Consider the following 18,308-nt stretch of genomic DNA (forward strand, 5'->3'; position numbering starts at 1 on the left):
TTTATATTGCAATTTTCGATCCAGAGGCTAATCCATCATAAAACTAAACATTCAAGGTAATGGTTGTTTCAACTGTTTGTGAATCATACGTTCAGGTTGCATTTTGAACAAAAGTCATTGAGACTACTTAAATATTTAATGTGATAGAGTTTCGCTTACTTCAAGAAAATAAAGAGTTCAGAGGCTTATTAATTTTGCGCAGATAAAATGACACTGAACTTAACACTGGTCGTTTGTCCAATTCTTAAATGTTTTCACTTTTTTCAGAACATTTTATACTTCTACTATACAAGCAGCTCTCTCTTCTTCAGGTACCTAGTAGTCTATGATGAAGTACTAAACTAGTTTTACAATGTCAGAACTTTTAGTATACCTTTCTAAAATGTAGGTTTGTGTTTTAAGCTGTATTGTCTTTTTCAGTCTACAATTTAGAGTTTGAACACCTGTTGAATTAATTAAATTGCCACATTTCAGAAGTAAAAAAATTGCAAGATAGTGAATTTAGGAATTTAGTTGACTTTGCGATTCCGTTTTCATTCTAAGAGCAAATTCATGAATTTGAATTTAACTAGGTACTTTAATTTATTAACCCAACGTCCAAGCTTTGTGGTCAGAAAACGTTTATGGAATTTGATAATGTCAAGGTCCCTGGTTCGGTTCCAAGCAAAATCAATACTAGGTCCAGATGCCATTTGTAATTGGGCTAATGATTTTTAATGATGCTATCTAAAAGGTCTACAGATAGTAAAAAGACATAGATTTGAACCGTTTCTAACAAAAAAACGTAAAAAATGCCAATGAAATAGATAAACACAAAATACAAAAATAAAAATGTTATTGTTACAAAACACATGTTATGACAAATTTGTAAGAGTTGTACCAAGGTTAGTAAGAAGATCACCATATGATTTACAGTGTTTTAAAGGTTTTAGTAAATCATTATGCCACTATGAGTATGTGCTTTCAAACTTTTGTCCATAGAAGAGTGATTTAATATGATGATCGAGTTTTAATAATTTAAATAGTAAGTTAAAAACTGAATGTTATGAAACATGGTAGCATATACATATGAAGAAACGTACAAATCAAAACTTATTATTACAAAAAAACATTTAGACCACTATAAATCCAACATAGAAATGGTCCTCCTGTTCCCTGAAATGTTAAAAAGATCAGACATGTTTATTACAAAACTTGAAATTTCTGTTTTATTATAGTTTACTGGCTATAAATATCAGACAAGCATATTTCATCCCTGATTACTCATGTTGAATTAAAATAGTCGAATGTTAAGCCTCTCATATAAAATGTTAATTTGTATGTGCAGGGAACATAATGAAGCTTGAAGACCCGTCCATCTGAGCCTGTCAGCGCCCTCGGCAAAACTAATAGAAGCGCCACTTTGTAATCTTCTATATAATATATATATATATAAAACAGGTTGTCCAACGGCAGGGAAAACCAGGAAATCCGGGAACTATGGGTGAGTTATTTGAAATAGGAATTGTTATGCGTAAAGTTTGTATTTCTACCTGGAATTTTCAATTTACCGCGATCACGCATGACAACAGTGACATATCCGTGACCGCAGGAGACGACACAGCCACAAGGAATGATCAGAAGTTTGCCATGACCGAGGGATATGATAATGATATTGCCGCAATCGCAGAAGACGATGATGATCTCTACACGACTGCTGGAGACTATTACCATTTTGCTGCAATCGCGGGAGAATATTAATATGTCCACACGACCGCGGGAGAAAATATATTGATGTCTCTACAGCTGCAAGCAAGAATTTTACCACGATCGCATGCAAATATAACCACCAATTTTTTTGGCACTCCCCCCCCAAAAAACCAATTGCCTTTTCGGTAAATCAGCCCAGAGCTTCGTTAAAATATTGTCTGTTAACATTATTCAATTCTTCATGATAATATGTACAGTGATATTTATAGCAGTAAACTATGAAGAATGTAGACAAAAGTTAATCAAACCCACATTCTGAATACTCACTCAAAAAATCTTCAAATTCTGCTGGAACAATGTAAAACTTGTAAATACATACTAATGGTCAAGATTTGAGGGTCAATGTCATTTTATATATGATTATCATAAAGGGGAAATAAACCTTATAGTCATTGGGTTTGCTTTTACACACCCCCCCCCCCTCCCACCCAGTGACAGATTCACTTGTGACATTCTTTAGTTTTTACAGATAAAACCTATTTCTTGCTATACTTTGAATATGAATGGGGAATGGGTATGTATTCAATTTAAGTAGTTTTACAAAATACTAATGTATACAAAAAAAAATCATTTAAAACATATTTATAAATAGATTTGACAAGTAAAATACAAAATAAAGTAGCCTCTTATCAATGTATTTAGTGAAACTAGAGGTCGTCCAGTGGTCGAAAACTTGACCAAAAATACGTAAGACTTCTCTATTTTCACCCCACGCTGTAATTAAACATTTGATTTTAATATTTGTATATAAAAAGTATTGCCTGTCAATATACTTGATCCACATTTTAATATTTTTGTGAAAATAGTAAATTTACCTGAATGGGAAAGAACCCATTCCGGCACACAAAACACAAAAACCTAGATCATCATTCTTCACTGTCACTGACAGCATTTTCAACCAAAGAAGTTTTGAGTTGAGGTTAAAGTTTTCAGAGTTAGATTTGCACTCCCCCAACTTAACAATTTTAATACAATTGTAAGATCCAAACAAATCTCATAAATTTAGTTACATACAGTATATAATTTTTTGGGTGAAAGATGAGTAAGTTTTCTTCAACCAGATGTACAAGTCATAGCTGGATCCAGCTGTGTAGAATTGGATTACTGGAGACCCGATTAAATTGATTCAACATGGCTAGTTGGTCAGCTATTATCCTAACAAGGGGCATCCCAAATAAAAAAGTTTGGACAGCGATACAATTTATTTCACCTTAACAACTTACCTTGGTCCTCCTGGCTGGTTTCCACGGAGGGTCGTCTGCGCAGGGTAAAGCTGACTGTCGGAGTCGAACTATCCTCCTTCATGTTAGCCAGGTTCGGTGATGAAGTCCAAGACGATGCTGCTTGGCTGAAACTACAAACAACAGATAAATTATATTATAGAAACAATTCTTAGCTTTACGGTAAACTTCTACATTATTTTCATACTTTACTTTACTTTTAATACTTTTAATACTTTTAAGTGAAATGGCGACCATACAGAGTAGGTATTTTAAGCCAAGTATGAATGGAGATGAGTGTAGGATGAGTGACGCGACCTTGTAGCCTTGTTAGTGACTAAGGCCGACATATTCCTTAGACACAGCTGTTAATTAATAGCCCAAACAGCTAATGGCAACTAAGGGACCTACAGTTTATAGTGGAATCCGAACCACATTTTTGCCTTTAATATTTACGAATTGATCTAATTATCAGGATAGTACTGCAGATAGTCAAAGTACTCACCCGTGCGGACGTCAATCCACACTAGGGAGTATGGCGTCCACAGTGCATGCCTATAAATATCCACAATTCGTGACCTCCTAGTAGTTGGATTACAGGACGACCATAAAATTATAAAAATGTACTATGAGGTTGTTACTTGAGCAATTTATACAAAAAATTTCCTTCACAAGAAAACTAAGGTTTCACCTTGATGGAAAATTTTGACAATAATCCCTGCAAATAACGTAAACTTACTATGAGAGGATTTTGAACTTCTATTACTACAAATATTTATGAAATTTTTATTTACAAACATCACTATGAATAGATAAAACTGGAACACTTTTAGTCAAGAAAAATTTTAACCTAGATAACTAAAGAAGAGTCTTTTGAATTATTTTTTTTTTTAATTTCATTTACATGCTTCAATACTGTGTTTAGCATTTACATTGAAGCAGCTATTGCACTTTATACTTGAGTGGGTTTCTTGTACTTCATACATCACTTTCACTTACATGCTTAACATTTAATGCCACACTATTGATATTAATGACAAGAACAACAATATATCAAACTGAGTTTGAAAAACCTTTACGGACAACCCACGTAACATGATCCTTTTGACATAAGCTAAGGAGCTCCACATGGTATAGCTCAGTCAGTAGTTCTGTAACTGAACTTACCCCGTCCTGCTGGAAGGAGCTTCCTCTGTCTTCTTGCTAGAGAGGTCGGAGGAGCTGAGATTGAGGTTGGAGGAGCTCGTCCAGGATCTGGAGCTGAAACTGTCTGATGATCTACTGTCATCTCGGCCCCTGACATCAGACATCATGATGAAACTTTACTGAACACACTGTACAAGTTTACTGGGCTTGTCAAATTTGTGTGAAGTAACCTCATAAACAATTCGACGCTTGCAAAATAAAGAAGCGTAAGGAAATATGAAATAACTTCTTGATCAGCATTGTACGTGTTATTAAATTTACGGAAAGTAAATAAAAAAAAACGTCTTATAACACTTAAAACATATATTTACGCTTATACTGATACTCACAAGACGGTAAATATACAAAACAGATGGTACGTGGTGATCGATTTCGATTGGACACTCCAATCATCATCAGACCCAATAGGCGAATGATGATGACCCAATATTCGCCTATTGGTTCTGATGATGATTGGAGTGTCCAATCGAAATCGATCACCACGTACCATCTGTTTTGTATATTTACCGTCTTGTGAGTATCAGTATAAGCGTAAATATATGTTTTAAGTGTTATAAGACGTTTTTTTTTATTTACTTTCCGGAAATATGAAAATCATTTGCATAGAATTGTACGTGGATAACAACATAACAAAAGTACCATTATGATAGAACATGTAATACAATGTTGCCTACCATAAAACAATACCATGAATATACAGAATTCCACATCCCTAGTAGCACAAATATATATTAAATACATATGAATAAACGTATTTAAAATCTATTTTATATATCTCAAGTGTGTATTAATGTCAATTTTATATAATATTTAAAATATATTAAATATATAAAAAATATGTTTTTGAATCTATTAAATATTAAAAATATATGTTCCCATAATATATTTTAGTGAATAATATTTAAATAAAAAATGTATTTAATATCTCATCCAAACATCCCATGGGGCCTAAACATAAAAACATAAAATAATAAAGATTTAGTATGAAAAACACAATTATCATTTGAGTAAATTGATTAAATAGTTCATAAAAACAAATTTTGAAAAAAATTACTGGATAAAATTTTTTCAGCCCGGGTGGGCCTCGAACCTGGGTCCTTCGACTTATGAGCTTCCTACCTTACCTCTGAGCTACTTGTGACTGTTGTTAGCATTAGTTTTCAAATGGTGAAAGAGTGGCCCTCAGTTGCAATGGTGCAATACTTGAAATAGTTTTGATACTACACTATTATGGTATGGCATCAAGTAGTTGAGTTGAATAGTGCTGTAGTGAATAGTGTGCCCATGTAGCACAGATGGTTGGGCCAACGTTGGCCAACTGTGGGACAGTTGGTCGATGGTTGGTTGGAGCTTCCACAACCAACCAACCGTTGTCCAACTGTATATCTCGTAGTTGGGCCAACCAATATTTACAACTGTGGACCAACATTGGTTCATTGTTAATGAAATACATTAATATGCATTGCTGGGTATCATACATCAAGCCAACCGTTGTCCAACCGTTTTTCACTCCGTTGGACCAACAAAAGATACTTTTGTTGGACCAACGATGGTCCATAGTTGAGTTTACACGACTTTCATTCTCTGGGTCTAGCTTTCACAACATAATTATAATAAAATATCTGGTTTTCCAATACCTTTATCAGTTCCAAAAGTTTTTGGAACTGATAAAGGTATTGTAAAACCAGATATTTTATATATTACAGTTCCGGGGCTACAACAATTAAATGAATTCTAATAATTGTAATAATGCAAATATTTTTTAAATTAATATTCTTTAACTTATTTGCAACAATTTAAGGGGAAAGAGTAATTAATCATATAACAGGCAATTATAATAGCATTAATAATCTAACGGTAATTAATTAATCTATATTCAAATACCAGTATCCTCTCTAACTCAAAAAAAAAAAAAATAAATAAATAACTACTTATAATGCCTTAACAGATTAACAGAATCATATTATACTGTGTAGTATCAAAAATGTTTGAAGTATTGCGACCATTGCAACTGTCGGCTACTCTTTCACCACTTGAAAACTCTCTAAATCAACAATCACAGATAGCTCAGTGGTAAAGTAAGTGGCTCATAAGTCGAAGGACCCGGGTTCAAGACCCGTCTGGGCCAAAAAATTTTGTTCTAGCTTTTTTCAAGATTTGTTTTTATGAACTATTTAATCAATGTACTCAACTAATAATTATGCTTTTCGTACTAAATCTTTATTATTTTGTGTGAAATAAAACGGTTGGACAATGGTTGGCTGGAAAACAGTTTAAAGAGGTGACATTTCTACGTTGGCCAACTGTGTGGCTCCACAATTTACCAACGTTGGCCCAACCATCTGTGCTACATGGGTGAGTAGTCTCCACGAATACAAATACAGTAAACTACAAAAGTTCATTTAAATACTATGACAAATATTATGTAATTGATGGTATATGTAAATAAAATAATTATTTTTAGAACGTCATATACAACCGTAATTAGTTTCTTAAAAGGTCGCCAGTCACTAGCACCCTTTTCTAGCCAATCATTCGAGATTTCTATGATCACATTCATTGTCACATATTGCAATTAAAAAAATAAAACCCATCAACACTTTTTTTCGTTTGACCCAAATGTAGCTGTCGAACATGTATACTGCCTCTTAACTATATGCTATTTTTTTCTTTACGTGTATGATAGAGTGACACCATACAGAGTATGTATTATTATTAACTTAATTTTAACGCTTTCACAATAGCAATTATCATACAAAAAATGCATGTATAAATTGATAGACACTATAAAAAACAAAAAGATGCAAATTATTTATTTGCTAATTATAAAAGATTATAGGCTATATATTCTACAAATATAATATTATTTTATTAATAAAAAATATCAGACGTGTTTCAAAATATATTTATAAATAATTTAAATATATAATATAGTTTAAAAATATTTTATATATATATTTAAAATATTCTCAACACATAATTTTTTTTAAATATTTAATAGGAAAAATATACATATAAAATACGTATATTATAGATTTTATACTTGTTTTATCAATATATATTATGAATCTATTTTATATATTCAAAAATTATATTTAATTTATATTTTGCATTGCTTTTTGGTAATATTTTAAATAGATATTTGAATATATCAAACTATTATTAAAGATATATTATATATATATTTTATTCGAGGTTCTATCAAATACAACTTTAAATATATAAAATATTTATAAGATACATATTTGTGCTACTAGGGATGTACCAGAAAAAAGGTAAGACATGCTACAATAATGTCAAATACTGTATAGTACCAGGAATTTACAGTATTCAATAAAGAAGAATTTTTGAAAATTAAGTTACTATGTAGATCCAAAATTACTAAACTAAAAACATAATTTTCGATACATGGAAAACACATGGAGAACATTTGTTTTGTATTTTTACTACACTAAATTTACCTGTATACTTTTTTATGATTTTCTATCTTTGCCTGGGTTTGTGTAATATAATTCTACCTTTAAAATTTTTAGTTTCTTTTGGGAATTAAGGGAAAAAACAAAACAAAAATAGTGAATGAATCAATAGAATTTTGACTTGTATTAGAAATTACATAGTTCTAGAGCCATTTGACGAAATACAAACTCACTTGAAATAAGATTGTTAATTTAGAGTTGTTATTTCTGTTAATTGAAGGTTATTTCTTTTTATTCTCTACTCACTTGGTTGCCCATGAAGACAAGCTAGGTGAAGAAACAGTTGTCTCATCCCGACGCAGTGATATGCTGCCATCTTTTTTATTTCCGTGCTCTTTGTAGTCCCTGAAAATTGAAACATTGTTTACTTATAGTAACACCTAAAAACACAGAAATATTATTCTCTAAAGTCTTAAAGTTCTAAGAAAAAGTATTTTACTCTCTTCTTGGTCAATTTAAACTGTGATACCAAGCTTCATGTTTAAATTGGCTTTTAGATCTTTGTGAGAAATAATTTCAAAACTTTATGCTTCATAATTTAAAGTTCCCTGTTGGAAGAGTCATTCCTATGTATCTCAGGTCATGTGTCAGTCGGTAATGTGTTAAATCAACTAAAATTAAACAGAGTGAGCGGAGAAAATCTCAGCATGGTTATCTGGGTTGCAGTAAGGGAGTTTTGATGATCAGCAATCAATAATTTGTTGTAATCTTTTATGACTCACAAGTGACTTGTAATAAACAATGCCTGATTGTCTGTCTTTCCAGCAGACTCAAAACCAAGATTTTATTTTGAGTTATATCACACTATTTTACACCTTGAGGTTGAAAAGTAGATCTTAAGTTAAAACAGGGTTTCAATATTCCATGACAGGATTTCATGCGAGTTACACTTTTAAAACCTTTATATTGTGATAGTACAGCACCTTTCCAAAATCTAACATTTATTATGTATCTTTGCCTACTGAGGTGCCCTGAAAGAGGATCGGTAAATTTCTAGAACCCAACAGATATTACGTATCTCTTTCTGTATAAAACCTCAAAGAGTCCAGTAATTAACTGATTTTGTATAGTGCAACAACAAAATATATTCAATCCAGTAGGGGTTGATCTTACCTGAAGCATCTCTTACACCGCGTGGGCCACCGCACCTGGGGGTGAAAGCCCAGAGGACACAGCGGATCACCCTTCCCCTTGATGTGCTGCATTCTGTCTCACCCTCTGTTGACATATGACTACATCATTCATTACTTTAAGGGTAAAGACACAACTTTGATACACATTCCCGCTAAATATGAAGGGTGTGTGTAGAGAGAAGATAATCTGTGTAAAGCCTCACATCTTCCATTAAGCTTGTCAATTCCATGTGAACAAGCCAATTGGATCATGAGTAGGCCTACTCAACATTTTTTTCAATGTGAGTTTCAGATTGCAGTTCGATAGTAGTGTGTGTGAGCATCAGTTCAGTTACTCAAAACAGCTGTTATACAATTCTAACTGTGAGTGCAAATCAAACGTTTGTAGGGGGTGATTGTTAAAGATAATCTGTTTCAATAGCCAGGACCAATAATGAAATAATCAAAGACAGCCAGGCCCAGCTTCAAACGATCAAAAAGCTATGAACCTTTATCAGGATTGAACCAGAGAGCTTTTGATTGAAAGGCGAACACAATAACCACGTTACCCATCTATACTGTCAGTAGAGACTTAACTTAGTGAAATATGACCTTATGCAGTATTAATGAGTTTTTGAGTGAACAGAATTCACAATATTCCAACTCTGGGTCCATCACACAATCCTAGAAACATTGTAAGCAGAAAATGCCAGCAAGGTTCATATCTATGTAGCTGTGTGGTCACAACACTTGTCTAGTAAACAAGAGGTTGCCAGTTCTATCTTTAGAAAAATTGTTATTTTTTATGGCTCCAAACTCCAGCTGTCTTTGATCGCTAGGTCTTAACATTATCCTGCTGAAGGAAACAGATGATCTTAGTAAACATGTTACGCAGATAATCCACTCCATCATATTAACATACAAAAAAAATTTTAATATAGTACGCAGCCTACTTTGTGACGTCAAAATCCATGATATATTTGATATATAGTTGATAAGGGTGAAAAGGATTATGTCTCATATCATACCCCTATTATTTGCATTGCAAGCCCTATTATTTTAATTGTGTGTGCGATCTCTTCGAGAAATCTTAGAAAAATTACAAATAATACTAATGAAACATACAATGAAAACAGAAAATTTAACGCAAGTCGTTTTCTTCTTTACATTTTCCACAAATAACATCACAGTATTTTACTAGAATTCCCTAAAACATAAACAAACATACTATGAAAACAAAACAATATCTATCGTAGGTCATTTTCTTCTTTATATTTTATACAAATAATGAATTCACTGAAATATCACCAACTACAGATAACCCCATTTCCGTATGGATGTAAACAAAATTGTATCATGGCCATCTGTTTCGATGTAAACAAATGTAAACTTTAAAAAGTTCAATTGATTGACAACAGAATTCAGCAAAAACAACTAAATTTTAAAAGTCTATAGTATGAAGGGGATATCATCCAAACCCGCAAAAGGCACATCTAGAGGATAAGAGGTTTAAATTGATACCCAATAAGTCTATAAAAATAAATATTTAGGGGCCAATTTGCTGCACACAAGAATCCTAAAAACTATTTTATTAATATAGAAGAAAAGTGTTTAAAACCAATCCAATATCAGATTTGATTGAAAAAAAAAACATATTCTAGAGTACATTCATCTGTCATTCATTTATTTATTTTTTACCTGTTGGCTATCTCTATAATGGACCTATCGGAACATAGGTTTTTGACCATTGCTAATAAAAAATGAAACATTTTTCTTCTTTGTAGACATTACAATTTTTATATTTATTTGAGCTCTTGTAGTTCACTTAAATTTGACCAAAAGAGGATATTTCGGTTTATAGCAGGTCTTTCGATCAATCAACGTAAAATTGCTCAACAAATGAGAAATATTGGCGGGCCAACTTTATAACAGTAAACAATGGCAGGGCAGAGCAATGGTTGTATAAATAGCACAAGCCGGAGAATCCTTGTATCGCTAGCATGCTCTTGTCTTTGCCCTCAGTGGAATCCCGTCTGATTGAAAGGAATGAAACTCTAAATCTGAAGACAAATACTACTGTACTACAAAGCATAGTTTGGTGTCTGTAAAGCTTTTAGTGGTTCAGTGAGAAAAGTCGGAGAATGAAGTTTATTCGTGGTTACGGCATTGGCTTTGAATACTGCAATTGCACTTTATAAAATCTTATTCCTCTGTTTCATTTTCATGTTAGTGAAACAGACATACTACGTACTTAGGCCACATACCCCACACTGTTTGTGTCTTTCTAAGACTAATTTTTGACTGATTTTCTCTAGTTGAGGTGGTTTTTTTGTGAAAGATAATATTTTGCCAGTAAATTTCTTTACTTTAACTTAGGTAGTTAGATGTAGGTTTAGGTAGTTGTTTTCATTGGTCTAAACGTTTTTCTCACTAAAACAACCCAAGGCATAGCTCAACAAAGTTTGAAGTGTTAATTACAAACATGTTACATATTATACATATTTTTAAAGCTCATCTTGTTATTAAACATTTTGGAGAAAGTTTAATTTTACTATTTTATTAGTTTAAAACGGTGACTCCTTATGTGAAAAATTGTGTATCTTCTTTACTCTAATTACAATTTTGCATCCCTCACAAGCTAAGCTTTATTTACTTCAATACTTTTAAACTCAAAACTTTTAATGGATTTATTTGTCAAATTGCATAACATTTTAAAGGTAGGGCAATTACAAGCAACTTTTTTAATTTAAATCTTATCCTCGTGTTTTTATGTTCGTTTCATCAACAAAAAATGTGTTTTCCTCCTAATTAATTAATACAGTGTGTAAATTAAGTATTGAAACAAATCTGTATTTTTAAAACCGAAATAGATAGAAATATTCTGTTTGTGGCAATAATTGTTAACAAAGGTTCCACAATTTTTAACATCAAAAATATTTTTTACCCCCCCTAACAGGATAGGGGGTAAGGGGTGACTTATTTTTTCCAAGCAACCCCTATTGAGTGACCTCATTTTGAAGGGTTTGTCTAAAGAAAGACAATGATGCAAATCCGAAGTGAATATCTCACCCCTAGCCAAAATAGCGGATATTTCAAAATGGGTGATTTTTCACATAAATTAAATTTTGGAATACCCGTCATTTAGGCTAGGGGTGAAATATTTTCCTCGGTTTTGTGTCATTGTTTTTCTTTTAACAAACCCTTCAAAATGAGGGGTCACTCAAAAGGGGTTGTTATTAAAAAAATAAGTCACCCCCACCCCTTACCCTGTTTAAGGGGTTGAAAAAATATTGTTGATATTAAAAATTGCGGAACCTATGTTGACAATCAATTCCTCAAACAGAATATTTCTATCTATTTTGGTTTTAAAAATACAGATTTGTTTCCATTATTTGTGAAATTTGTGCTTTTTCACATACAGTAAATAAATTTTTGAATACCTGCCATTTTGGCTAGGGGTGAGATATCCACCTCGGATTTGCGTCATTGTGTTTCTTTTGACAAATCCTTCAAAATGAGTGGTCACTCAATAGGGGTTCCTATTTGAAAAAAATAAGTCACCCGCTACCCCCTACCCTGTTAGGGGGGGGGGGGTAAAAATATTTTTCTATAAAAAATTGCGGAACCTTTGTTAACAATTATTGCCACAAACAGAACATTTCTTTCTATTTCGGTTTTAAAAATACACATTTGTTTCAATACTTAATTTTCACACTGTATAATCCTCTGGACATTGTGACACAATAGGTTGAATAATTAACATGACAAGGTGAACACATGTTTATACTTAACTCAAAAACTAAAATTATCAATTATCAATCATTTACATAGGGACGCCACCTAGGTGAGTGTTTTAACCCAAATATATGAGTGAAGGATGAGTGTATAATGGAGTGAGATGACCTGTGTAGCTTTGTTGACTAAGATCAGCTGTTTCATTAGCCAGGATAATTTAACAGCTGGGTCCAGTTTTGAACTAACAAAAAGCTACTGACTTTTTTCAGGATCCAACCTGCGACAACCGGCAATCCCGTTTAACTTTGAACATTGCTTTGGAACTGTCATAACTTTACAATGATATGCTGTTTGGCATATATTTTTTTTTTAGTTATAAAGTTTAACTTCCTATGCACCTATTTGCAAATATTTTTTTGTGATATTATTGTAATTAGATGGATATCAACGTAAAGCTTAGCTCATAAGCATTGCCTATTATATACTATGTACATTTTACTAAACCTTATTTCAATAAAATTTAGCCTATTGAGGCCATGATCAGCTGATGATTTGGCTCACAGACAGATGGTGTAAAAATAGATTTTCTTTCAGACTCCACGTCCATCTACATGTACTCATAAGACAATGTCTTTCTGGAAAATTTGTCTTACTCTCTTCAGAGAGTACTAAAACTTTGATTTATGATTATGATTGAAATAATAAAATCTGATTATTGTAGTTCAGAACATATCTTAACATCATAGGATAGCCTATAGAGGTGTACAATGTCTCTTTGAAGAATTATGATACTCTTTGAATGGTTTTAACATTTATTTTGATCTTTTAATTGAAGGAAATAAAACAACAAATTATTTTAATTCAGTATGTTGATCATAGGATGTGTGTCATAATTTTATAACACATAGGTATTTATTTTTAATATCGTATAAACAATTAACATTAATAGTTGTGTGTTTGTATTTTGAAAAAAAATGTTAAATTTGAGGTAGAGTGGATTTAAAAATAAAACCAAAAGGTACCAATTTTATAAATAGCCTACAAGTGGCCATATACCATGCACAACCAGACATCAAGGTTGTTTTTAAAATGCTTGATGAAAAAAATTAGTGTTATGAGATTGGGTTTATACAGAAACAAAACTGCTACCTATACGTTTATTTTTTTAATTAGTGTATTATTATTAACTCTTTAAATTTAGACTGTCTATAATGGAAGAACCAATTTTGTTTTGTCAGTCTTCTAAGGCTTCAGCAAGATGCTGATTCAGTAGAATTCAGCCCCACTGACACAATGGTTAGCCCCATACATTAGGGTAACAGGAATCAATATTCTATATGTGATGTGGAATAGGGACCTCTTGTCGGGAATTTTCAATTTTCAGTAATCTATTATATTATTAAAGTGATACAATCAAATTTTATGTAAACGGTTAAGGCCATTTACCAAATAAAAATATAGGCATATGGCACATACAAATGAAGCTTATAGTGTGTAGATTTGCCGAAAAGTATTGATATGGACGAATTTCCTAAGGGCTCTGCCCCACAGGCTGATTTCCAAAGGGCTACGCCTGCCAAGTTTCCTAAGTTTACATTATTTAATTTAATTTAGTTAATGAAACAGCTGGTCAGTACAATGAACTGGTGTTTGTTTATTTACTCGAAAAAGATGTTTGTGAAGCTTTATGTAGATTTAGGAGGGTTATGTTTGGTTTTAAAGAAAGTTTGTATGCGTTTTGTATAGAATTGCGTAAAGTTTCATTTTGTAATTTATAAAGTAAGCTAAATGTAAAGAGGCTTGACTAAAGTTGAAGAATTATGGTAAAACATGTCATTTGTGAAGCATCAATATGAAGCAATTTATGTTATTGCTACACTAAGGTATGTTGTCATATTCTTTTGGATCTATTAACATAAAAAGTAGGGGTTTGAAAGTAAGAAGGTACTTTTAAATCAGAGTTTATATTATCAAACTAAATCATAAAGTTGCCGTATTTTAAAACACACATCAGGATTACTTTAATAGCACTCTAGGTGACATTTTCTTCCCGTTGCAAAGCACGGGTATAGCAGCTTGTATATATATATATTTGAATTCCTTATTAAATTTTGAATAACTTGGTGCAAGTTCCATGCATCTACGATTTCTTTTGTTTAAGTTATAGGACTTAGAAATTTTTTATGGAAAAAAGTAATTTTGAGAAAAAATATTTTGAATATTTACGCATAAAAACAGTTTTTTTTTATTTAAGAAACGATTTTGGTAACAAAAGAAAGCTCAATGTCCTCTTTGGAGGCAATACCAATTTTTGTCTTAATTCACGATAGTTTTTTGTTTAAATAATTGTTTTGAAGCATGTCATAAAAATCGCATTTCAGAAAAGGGACCTCTTATCGGCCCTATGTTATTCCTCCATAAGATAAGAAAAGATACCTCTTGTTGGGACCGCAACATTTCTGAGATATTTTGTTCTCTGTAGGCCTAAACTGAACTTTGTTGTAGTTCTCTTAATTTTCACTAGAATGCAGGACAATTCATTTTTAGCAAATTTCCCATATAGGGAATAAGCTATTACCGTAGTACTCATGGTAAGACCTGGACCCGGGACCGATTTTTTTTTCGTTTTGAGGTCCCTAGAGACCAAAAACACCACCCGTTCAATTTCATCTAATATATAAAATTCTCGTGTCACAGTGTTTGTCTGCAAACTCCTCCGGAACGACTTCACCGATCGCTATGAAATTTGGTGTGTAAATTCTGTAGGTATGCGAATCGGACGTAAACTATTTCCCGTTTCGAAATTCTTAAAAGGGCTCCGCCCCAGTGGCTCTGGAGTTTCCCATGTTAACCTTATGAGAAATGGAATTAATGAATCTTAACAGCTGTTTCAATTAAACAAGTTCTGTTCTATGATGTTCAATAGCATTAAAGTTACAAGGATTACCAACAGGGTGCAGCACTATTATTTCTTTTACATTTATGACAACAGCTAATTTGCAACCAAAAGGTGAGTGAGCGTAGCGAACGAACTTCAACCTGGAGGCGAGTGAGCGTAGCGAACGAGCTAACCTGAAGGCAAGGGAGCGCAGCGAACGAGCTCCAACCTAAAGGTGAGTGAGCGTAGCGAACGAGCTCCAACCCAAAGGTGAGTGAGCGTAGCGAACGACCTTCAACCAGGACGTGATTGAGCGATGCGAACGAGATCATCTTGAAAATTAAACGTAACGGCACTTTCTTTCCATCGGTCTGTCTTAGGGGAAACCTATAACTTAGGCGATACGAAGTTCGCCGGGTCAGCTAGTATATATATATGTGTCCGTTAGCGCGATAACTCAAGCAAAAATGATCCGATTTTGATAAAATTTGGTACAAACGTGTAAACCTACGTTTATTCTAACGAGTTCGCGAACCAGCATGATCGGACCACGGGAACGGGGGTTTATGGGGGCTTTTATGGGGTAAAAATGGGTTTTCCCATTTTTGACCCAAAAAACATAAAATTTTGCAATTTCTTTTTAAACTATTTTGTAGAGCTTAAAAAAACAAATAATTTAGTATATTGAAGCGTTATAATGCACCTAATGGTTACGGAGAAAATTCCAAAAAATTGTAAATTTAAAATTCCCATGTTATTCTTATGGAGAATAAGTAAACTGTTGTAGTTTGCTTGTTTATTAACATATTTTGCCCAAATTTGGAAAATGTTTTTATGTCAACGATACTAATGACCTCATCATTTCGTTTGTGTGACTATTAACTATACTAACTATTAAGATTTTACATAAAAAACCCTTTTACCCTCCTTGTTGCAGCAAACCAATGTTTTAAACTGATTCTATTTAAATAAGGAATAAATGTGATATTTTTAAGGAGACATTTTAGTGTAAATCCATTCAGGGAAATGGAAATTCGCTTAGTCTGCAGGTTTGCTGCGGCGGGGGTATTGTTTGGACCTAAAGTCTGTTTATAAAGTGAATATTAGAAATGGGACCTCTTGTCATTATGGCGAAATAACATTGAGCGACAAGAGGTACCTTTTCTCAGACCGTGCAGAGGCTAACGAAATGATTTATTTCTACCTTTTACGTTTTCAATTCGATATTTTAACCGATCCTGTCCTGTTCTATATGGGTTATAATAATCGATAAAAAAACAAATTTCTATATTTTCAACCTTAATTACTTATATCGACCGTAATTAAAATTTCGCATCGCCGACATGAGGTCCCTTTTTGCTTTCCATATCACATATTTCATTCAAGATAAAAAATTGAATTTCTAATTTAAAACAATAATTTATTATTCATTATTTATCTATATATATAAAAGGCAAAGCCCTCACTGACTCACTCACTCACTCACTCATCACTAATTCTCCCACTTCTCATTTACCTAGGAGGCTGAAATTTGGTACACTGATTCTTTAGGCATTAAATAGGAAAACTAAGTTGTTTTTATTCTGATCGGACTCTCGGGCTCCGCCCCAGTGGCTCTGGAGTTTCCCATGTTAATCTTATGAGTACTTATATTTAAATGGAATTAATGAATCTTAACAGCTGTTTCAATTAAACAAGTTGGTTCTGTTCAATGATGTTCAATAGCATTAAAGTTACAAGTATTACCAACAGGGTGCAGCACCATTATTTCTTTTACATTTATGACAACAGCTAATTTGTAACCAAAAGGTGAGTGAGCGTAGCGAACGAACTTCAACCTCGAGGCGAGTGAGCGTAGCGAACGAGCTAACCTGAAGGCAAGTGAGCGCAGCGAACGAGCTCCAACCTAAAGATGAGTGAGCGTAGCGAACGAGCTCCAACCTAAAGGTGAGTGAGCGTAGCGAACGAACTTCAACCAGGACGTGATTGAGCCATGCGAACGAGATCATCTTGAAAATTAAGAAGTTAAACGGGGCAAAGCCCGCGGGTTACAGCTAGTTACTGTATAAAGTTAGTTTTAAAGACTAGAGTTTCAAAAGAATGTACCAGCTGATGAGACTAAAAGTTATCAATCATTAAATAGGACGCCACCTAGGTTGCGAATTCCCAAACATGAGTGAAGCAGTGAAGGATGTTTAGAATCGTGTGAGATGATCTGTGTAGCTCTGTTAATGACTAAGATCAGCTGTTTCATTAACTAGGATCATTTATTTAAAGTCTAATGATCAGGAACAACTTGGTCCAGTTTCGAACCATCAAAAGGCCACTGATTTTTCTAGGGTGGATTTTAAAGGCTAATGTGAGCAGACCAAAGTAGGGAAGAGAGAAGATACTTTAATTGATAAAATTGTATTTTAATTAATTAATCAATTATTAGGACAGGGGCACCACCTTGGTGTGTTTTAGGTATTCCATGGTTTAAGGAAATGTTTTCTGGAAATTTTAAACAATCCCACAATATTTCATTTAATTAAGTTTTGTCACAAATTTAATTATAAAGAAAGAATAAATTTAGTATAAAGACATATTTTGCAAAACAACAATTGAATGCAAGATAAAATATATCAGAAAGTAATTACTCATTTTGGCACACATTTTTGAACCCGAAGAACTTCTTTTTAACTAACACCTTATAAGTAGGACTTATCACTGAAATTTAATTGTTGGTGGTTATAATTTCCTGTTTAAATTTTAATATAAATTATACTACACACTTCCTTTCCCCCTGATTTGCAAAAACATAATTTGGTTCTTCTTAATCTACTTTAGAAAACAGTTTCACCCTCACCATTTATTATAGAAACGATTCAACGATTGTATTATACGCTATAAGCCCTGTTAGCTATAAGGAAATGACACTATTCCGTTGTAT

At 32.9% G+C, this 18,308-nt stretch overlaps 1 protein-coding gene across 4 annotated transcripts in view; it reads right to left on the bottom strand.

Annotated features, from left to right (window-relative positions):
- Positions 1-18,308, bottom strand: part of LOC128988798 (myosin-2 heavy chain) — a 65,512-nt gene that overhangs the window by 44,827 nt on the left and 2,377 nt on the right. For 3 of the 4 annotated variants that reach the window (XM_054410452.1, XM_054410451.1, XM_054410454.1), the window contains exons 2-6: positions 8,765-8,869; positions 7,898-7,996; positions 4,137-4,265; positions 2,973-3,103; positions 2,017-2,034 (exon numbers count right to left, since the gene is read on the bottom strand). In XM_054410452.1, the coding sequence (XP_054266427.1) occupies positions 2,017-2,034; positions 2,973-3,103; positions 4,137-4,265; positions 7,898-7,996; positions 8,765-8,856 (469 nt within the window). In that variant the 5' untranslated portion in view covers positions 8,857-8,869. The remainder of the gene's footprint in view (positions 1-2,016; positions 2,035-2,972; positions 3,104-4,136; positions 4,266-7,897; positions 7,997-8,764; positions 8,870-18,308) is intronic. The other variant, XM_054410453.1, reaches the window with a different exon arrangement.

This window comes from Macrosteles quadrilineatus, unplaced genomic scaffold (genome assembly GCF_028750875.1).
Source record: "Macrosteles quadrilineatus isolate MER2022 unplaced genomic scaffold, UCM_ALF_1.0 Scaffold_3__2_contigs__length_128488019, whole genome shotgun sequence".
In the NCBI taxonomy this organism is placed as follows: domain Eukaryota; kingdom Metazoa; phylum Arthropoda; class Insecta; order Hemiptera; family Cicadellidae; genus Macrosteles; species Macrosteles quadrilineatus.